At 32.4% G+C, this 8,299-nt stretch overlaps 1 protein-coding gene across 1 annotated transcript in view; it reads left to right on the forward strand.

Moving 5' to 3' along the window:
• Window positions 1–8,299, forward strand: part of SMURF2 (SMAD specific E3 ubiquitin protein ligase 2) — a 50,502-nt gene that overhangs the window by 3,589 nt on the left and 38,614 nt on the right. The window contains exons 2-5 of the mRNA XM_012659521.1: window positions 223–288; window positions 3,714–3,798; window positions 5,767–5,850; window positions 7,663–7,865. Coding sequence (XP_012514975.1) covers window positions 223–288; window positions 3,714–3,798; window positions 5,767–5,850; window positions 7,663–7,865 — 438 coding nt within the window. The remainder of the gene's footprint in view (window positions 1–222; window positions 289–3,713; window positions 3,799–5,766; window positions 5,851–7,662; window positions 7,866–8,299) is intronic.

The raw sequence follows: 8,299 nt of genomic DNA on the forward strand, positions 1-8,299 counted from the left end.
GAAGCCTGAATTTATCAATTCAGGCATTTATTGAGACATTTGTACTAGATGTATATGCGGTTGGAGAATTTTAAACATTTGCTTTGTAATTAAAACAGTAATTCTTTATATGGTACATATGATTTCTAGTGAATTGTAGAAATTTACTGTCACTCTATAGATATTAGAATCTCTGATACCAGCTAATTTTTTGATTGCTTTCTTTTGGTTTATTTCAAATAGATCAGAGGTTGGATCTGTGTAAACTTGGGCCAAATGACAATGATACAGTAAGAGGGCAGATAGTAGGTAAGTGTGGAATTTACAGTTACATGAATTTTGGCCTCATTCAATCTGACCTAATGTCTAAGTACCTTAATAGATCAAAATATCATAACTATGGTGTCATTGTATTAGCATGAATCAAATACGAATCATGTAAAATGTTACAAACAGTGAACCTAGGATCTAGGTTAACTTAATTTTAAAAACTTTATATATAATGTCCAAAAAAATAGTAACTCCTAATGTTGGGAAGAACTAGTGATACTTTAGGAAGGAATTCTTTTAAAGTATTCAGATATGGTAGATTGCTAAGATAAACTTTATAGATGATAGTAAAGTTTCCTGAAAATAATTCTCAAACTAATTTTTCAGTAAGAAGAAAATATTCTTTTGAACTCTTTGATGCTTTTCAGTTTTAAAATCTATGCTTGTTGAAAAAAATAGAATGAGCAATGGTAGTATAACACTGATTGGAAAAAGGGAGAAATTGTTACCTTACTCCTAAGGCACTTAGTGGACTGGTAGGCTATCTTGAATTAACCTAGAGGGAAAGGCTTGATGTAAAATTTCCTGAGACTTTCTTAAGAATTGATGGGTTGAGATTTTTATCAAGATTCATAGTGTGGAAGAACACTGAAGAGGGCACCTTGGAGGCTTCTTAAAGAAGAAAAATGCAATCTTACATGTGATGATAAAGCAGAATATAAAATAAGATGATTTCGTTGTGAACCCATCAGAGAGGTTTTAGTTACCAAAAGTACTTGAAGGATTTTGTTTTATAAGGCAGTGAATGAATTGGGTTCATAGGGAACTGCCAGAGTAGCCACATAACAAAGCCCTATTGTGGTTGTCCCAGGGAAGTATCTATACCTGCAACATTATTGACAATTCCTGTAATTATTAGATTGGGAAGGGAGTAAAAAAAAAAATTTCAAAAATCCTGGAATTCAAGACTTTACATGTAATTCTTCCTACTGTATTTGATTTGGTATGTTACGTAATGCTTGCCAATTAATGTCTAGGAGTAACAAAACAGTTGTACTATTTTCATTTATGTAAATAGACTTTCCTTTGTTAGACATTAGAAATATACTGACTGGAGTATACTACATAAAAAAACAAATGTTTTAAGTATGCTTGTGAATGTGTGTGTATATGTATATTTATTTAAAGCTCTTGTGTGACACCGGTGTTCATAATAGGACCCTTAATAAGAGAAAGGCAGGCTGGACTCGAACATGATGCTGTAGTTCTCTCATTCAAAAATAAGGAGTTCCAGTTCTTGCAGAATTAGCCCTCTACAAATAATTGTAAATAGACACCTATGACATCTTTTTGGAAAATGAAGAAAAGTATACTAGTAGACTAACTTTAAAAAATATATATTCCTTTCTAGTATTTTTATTTACATGTATTTCTATATATTTTTGTTTTTAATTGCAGTGAATATAAAATTTTTATTTTGCTTTTTTCCACTTACCATAACCATTTTTAGTATTTGTATATAATCTTTATAATTAGTGATTTTTAAAGGATGAATTATATAACTATATCATTACTTAATCATTGAATTTTTAAAGTTATTTGTTGCTGTTAAAACATTTAAACTTGTAAACATCTTTGTTCACTTTGCTTTATCATTTTTTATAATTGTTACCTTAGGTGGGGGAAAACCTCCCAAATTGAGATAATTCAAGGGGTACAAACCTTTTCCCTTGGATTTAAAACTATTATTCAACTTTTCCACCCCTTGTGAAGTTTTTTAGTTTTTTATTATAAAATAAAATCTAAATATTGACAGAGTACCTAAAGAATACACATAATCATCGTTATCACCTTGATGTATACCTCTTCTTGAAATGAGATTATACCATGCAATTTTTTTTTTTTTTTTTTTTTTTTTCCTGAGAACGAGTCTCACTCTTTCTCCCAGGCTGGAGTGCAGTGGCCTCATCATAGCTCACAGAAACCTCAAACTCCTGGGCTCAAGCGATCCTCCTGCCTCAGCCTCCTGAGTAGCTTAGACTACAGGCACATGCCACCACACCCAGCTAATTTTTCTATTTTTCAAGAGATGGGATCTCGCTCTTGCTCAGGCTGGTCTTGAACTCCTGCCATGCAAATTTTTTGTAACCTGATTTAATCTATCATAAACATCTTTTTTTGGTCCCATGGTTACACTTCTATAACATTTTTAATGTTGTATGGTAGTCCATGGTGGGCATATAATTCATTTAACCAGTCCTTTATTGTTGGATATTTAGGTTGTTTCTTATGTTTTAATATTATAGACAGTACTTTGATAAACATAGTATTTCTAAGATTCATTTCATATATTGCTAGAATTAGGCCATTTAAAAACACCTACAGATTGTTTAGGTGTTCTGTAATGTAGCATTCTGGAGATACAAATTGAGTCCATGAAATTCTTTAGCTTTGAACCTTAATGTCATTTAAACAAAAAAATACATTGTTTCTACTGTGATTGCATTTTGGTAAGCATTTCACTTATTTTGTCTGTATAAAAATTGATTAGTTTTCTAGTATAGTTTTCATACAATATTTACCTTTACTGAAGAGGTTACAGTGTTCTTTCTTATAAATGGGACTTAATATAAAGGAGCTCTGAACTTGCTGATTTTTTTCAAAACTTTTACAGAGCTGGAAGATTTCAGAATTTTGAGATCCTTCCTTGAATGAAGGGTCCTTATACTTTATGGGGTAATCTCTTCTTTAAGAAATTGGGATATAGTCAAGTTTGGCTGTACCTCTTGTATCTTTTGGGAGAGTTGCCAAAAACAGAATTAAAGACTACCAGAGCAACAAAGAAGGGCTTCAGGGATATCATTTAACCTAACTTTCCCATTATTTAGATTGGGATTATCTAAATCTTAAGTATATTGTTTTGTTCAAGGTTACGGTGCTAAACTAGTTGGTAGAGGCTGCTCTAGTGTTTACATCTCCTGCTTCCAAGTTTATCATTATTATTATTGATTCCAAGTTTATAGGAGTGGTTTTATACTACACTGTTAAAACTCATGGAATCCAAAGATTGCCCTCTTGCCAGAATCCAGTGTATTTTTTTAAGATGGATTATCAAGAGTTAAATCCAAATTAATATGAGCTTGATAAACTCTGGTACATGAATATGCTCTTAATGTATTATGCTTCTTAAGTGCAGGAGTGACTTTGCATTGTACCATTACAGTGGTAAAAAATGAATTAGACTCTCCGCTATGAACATGGTAAAGTGTAGAAAACTGTAAAATTGTAATATCACTCCTAAAGGGAAAAAACTATAGGAAAAGAAATTACAGATGTTAGTGGAGACCAAAAAGTTCATTCGAAAGTATTAAAATAAGCCAAATGTCTTCTAAAGATAGAAATTTTAGATTGAAGTAGTTCCTTTTAGTTCTATGAATCTTAGTAATATTTCTGTTGTTTAATAGTAAGTCTTCAGTCCAGAGACCGAATAGGCACAGGAGGACAAGTTGTGGACTGCAGTCGTTTGTTTGATAATGATTTACCAGACGGGTAAGCTAACATCACTAAAATCATTAGAGAAATATACAGATGATATCCTTAAAAGAATGAGAAATAAGTTAGTGTTTATTGTATACTTAACTTGAGAAATTTGCTATGATCAGTTCCAGAATATAGATTTTCCTTCTACTGGTAAAATTAGTGAAGGATCTTGTCACAACAAATTTATAAAAGAAACCATGAATTAAATGTGTTAATTTTGGTTTTTAAGAGTTTTGCCTAGGAGACAAATGAAATTTCTTGACAAAATGTAACTCTCCTGTAAACATTATCTATTTAAAAAAACAACTTTTTGATTAATTATTCAAAACAGTACATACAAGTACTGGATTTGAAACATTGCTCTATTTAGAGGGATAGGATAGAGAATTTAGGTAATACTAATTATAATAACATAGTAAAATTTATTGAACATGTATGTGTCAGATACTGTTATAAGCACTTTTATATACATGACATCACTTAATTCTTATAGCATCTTGGAAGGCAGTATATAGCTTGTGATTCTAGGATTAGACCGTCTGGGTTCTAGTCCTTACTCTTCTGCTTACTGACTTCATGACCTTAATTTATTTAAGTTCTATAAGTTTCAGTTTATATTCTTTTATAAAAGAGGATGATTAATAATAGTACATACCCCATAAACTGTTGGGCAGGTTAAATGAAGTCATTCATATAAAGCACAATGTCTTGCACATAAGTGCTTAATAATTAGCTTCTATTAGTTCTACTGCTACTACTATTGTTAACCTCTGTCATTTTACAGATTAAAAAAACCTGAGACTAAGGTTAAGTAATTCGCCTAAAGCCACATAGTAAGAGGCAGAGTCAGAACACCCAAACCTAAGTTTTTATTTCAAGGGTCAGATCTTTATCATTGCACTCTATCTTTGTTTAATGCTAGTACTGACACTTTTCTGATTTTATTTTTAACTTTCAAAGCATTTTTAATTAACTTCAATGAGATATAATTTACATGCAATAAATTGTATCTATTTGATGTGTATAAATGGTCGAGTTTTGACTGAAATTATTTTTTTGTGAAAAATTTTATATCCAAGTTATGGTATTTGCTCATTTCATTTAAACTGTTAAAAATTGCTATAATTCACTGTTTATTGATCACTTTAGCTTCTAGATCTGTTAACTCTTTTATGGATGTGAGGTAGATTATAATATTTTTGAAGGGGAAGTTTAGAGTGAAATAACTAATATTGAGAGAGTACAGCAATGTAAGTCTTATTGTCCTAAACTTATAGTACAATTGTACTATAATTGTAATCACAGGGGGGAAAACCTAAGCATCTCTCTATTTTCTCTTTTTTAATGCCATGTAACCTCTACCAATATTTTGGTAGAAATATTAACATTACTACACTTCTGTAGTCATTTGTCTATTTTTTATTATATGAATTATAATAAAGAGTTGAGAGAAGTGGCATTCTTGATTTTTAAAAAATTAGTTTGGGAAGGCTGAATGCTTTACAAAGCTTTTATGTTTTTCTAGTGAAATTTAAGTTTTTAAGAAAATTATGTGTAATTTTTATTTTTAGGCCACCTGGGTTCCAATCTTTAGTCTTCTGGTTACTAGTTTCATGACCTTATTAATTTTATGCTTAAATATGTTTTTAGTATAGCCATTTTCCACAATATTCTAGAGGAATTAGTATACTTTCAGTGTTGACATTATTAAAACATTCTCAGAGTTTGGCTGATGGAAAATATTTGTCACATCTCAGTATAAATATTTTAGAAGCTTCAGAATTCCATGAAATATATGGTGCAGTTCTAAAGTAAGGTGAAAAAATTCTATATTCTGTGAATTAATTTTTCAATTTGGCATTCCAGATTTATAACAACAGATGTATTACTGGCTTGTTTATTATGCTGAAAACATTCTGTGTTCCAGCTTCCTATTAATACATATTAATACCTTATCCTTCAATATTTTTATATAAGCTGGGAAGAAAGGCGAACCGCCTCTGGAAGAATCCAGTATCTAAACCACATTACAAGAACTACACAATGGGAACGCCCAACACGGTAAGAACATACAAATAGTTTCCCAAGGTCTGTGCTAGTCACCCTCTTGAAGTCCCTTTCTGTTTTATCTGTCAGCTTTACTAGATTTTTCTTCCCTTGGGAGTGTACTGCTATAGATCTTCAACAAAGATTGCTTGACAGGGTCCTCCTGTTACTGTAGCTCTAGGATCTATAATGATACTCAATAAATATTTATTGAATGAGTTAAATGAATAAGTTGAGCCATCATCTTATTTCTGGGAATCTTCTATTAATTTATTTTTTTGAGTTTATGTTTGAATCTATTATTGAATGGCTGTAACAAAATACACACATAGGGTCTCCATTCTTTAAGTCACATGGGGGGGTGATTATCTTCTCTTGGTCTAGTAAGGTCTGTGATCAAGATAACCAGATGCTCTGGGACCACATGGAGGAGCATCTAACTTAGAGTGGGGGTAAGGAGGTGGTTAGAGGTGGTTAGTCCCTTTCTTTATGAAGTTTGGTGTATAAAGACATCAGGATGGAAGACAATTTTTGGAAACTGCAAATAGGTGCTTTTTAAGTAACTGTAAACAAATAGGGTAAGTGGCTGAATCTTGCTCCTTGCCCCTTTTAAAGTAAGAACAAAGTTTATCATCTCTGCTCAGTATTATGTTTTGCCTTGGTTTTTTCCTTCTGAGCAAGACTGGCACCAGGCATAGAATATGAAATGCTTCTCATTAGCTATACCTACTGTTATTTATTGGGGATTCATTGTTTAATTCATTGAATCACAAAGTTTTCTTTATTCCATTATGATTCTCAGGAAAAATCTTAGTTCATGTTGCCATTTTTTAAAATGCTGATTTGAGAGTTGCATTTCTAATATAAAACTGCCAAGGGTTTTATTGAAGTTACAGGACCCGTTTTAATTATATCTGAGCATAAATGAATTTGTACTTGTGTCAGTGTTTAAGTGATGCTCATTTCCTTTTAATTCATTTAACTGCTAAAATTAATTTCTGCAGGTATAAAAAGTTGATTGTTTTAAATATTAGTTTAAAAATGAACTCTTGATTATTCTTTTATTTTCTAACATCTACAGTAGACTGGAAACTCCTTTAAGAGACAAACTATATTCATTCAGTAAACATTTATTGAGCTATGCACATATATATGTCAAACACTAGGTACTTGGAATATTTATAGTAGGGAATAAACTAGGCACACTCCCTTCTCAATAAATATTCTAGTGGGAGATGACAGACAAAAACAAGGGTGCAAATAAACAGGAAAAATATCAGAGATAATTGCTGTGCTGAGGAACTAAGTTGACGCACACTATCAAATGACTGGGTGACTTAGGAGGCAGTAGTAAACTGATGTAAATGATGAAGCCAGGCCTAGGGAGAGTAGGAGAAAAGGGTATTCCACGTGGAAGGAAGAGTTACTGCTCTCAGGTAGAATGACCTTGGCAGGTTCAAGGAACAACAGGAAAGGAATCAGTATGTCAAAAGCAGAGTGGGAGGGAGAATGGTGGGAAATCAGGTCTGAGAGGTAGGCTGTAACTAGATCAAGTAGTGCTTTGCAAGCCAGTACTCACATCTACAATATATGTGGATTTTTATATAAAATAAATTCATAATTGAGGACATGCTTATCACTTGGGTTTCTTTGATGCTTAGAGACTTCAGGCTTGCTTTTAACTCAGAGTTCTTAAAATCATATTTGTATTAGTCATTCCATTTTCTTATGTGATAAGTGATTGTTATTGCAGTATATACATTGTCTAGAGGACTCTACTTTTGATATCTAAATTGATAACTTCTTTTCCTTGTTAATTTTCAATAGACCGGCATCTGAATATTCTAGTCCTGGCAGACCTCTTAGCTGCCTTGTTGATGAGAACACTCCAATTAGTGGAACAAATGGTGCAACATGCGGACAGTCTTCGGATCCCAGACTGGCGGAGAGGAGAGTCAGGTCACAACGGCATAGAAATTACATGAGCAGGACACATTTACATACTCCTCCAGACCTACCAGAAGGCTATGGTATGACAACTAGCAAAGGAAAAATAAAGTGTGGTTTACTGTTTTAGCTTGCTAAGAAAATCAGAAAATCAACTTTAAAAAAAGTTTATTAATCTGGGTTTAAGGATTCTGCATGAAAATAAAAGTAAACGTTAAGACCTCCCAACTTTGAAAAATCTTTGAAGTGGTAGAAGACTACCTAACCAGCAGTTAGACCTGGCTAGTCATTTGACCTCAGCTTTTGTGCTCCTTTATAATGAAATGGGATGAATACCTTATCACAGGGGTATTGTGAGGAGCATATGAGATGATGTTGAGACTACTTTGTAAATAGGCACTGTACAAAGGTAAGGTGATACTTTTATTGATAATGATAATCTGAAGTCTGACGACCTGCAGTGTCATTTTCTAGGCATACATATTTAGCATATTTATTTCAAAAGCATATTTCTGGC

Source organism: Propithecus coquereli, unplaced genomic scaffold (genome assembly GCF_000956105.1).
Source record: "Propithecus coquereli isolate 6110/MARCELLA unplaced genomic scaffold, Pcoq_1.0 Scaffold119, whole genome shotgun sequence".
Lineage (NCBI taxonomy): Eukaryota > Metazoa > Chordata > Mammalia > Primates > Indriidae > Propithecus > Propithecus coquereli.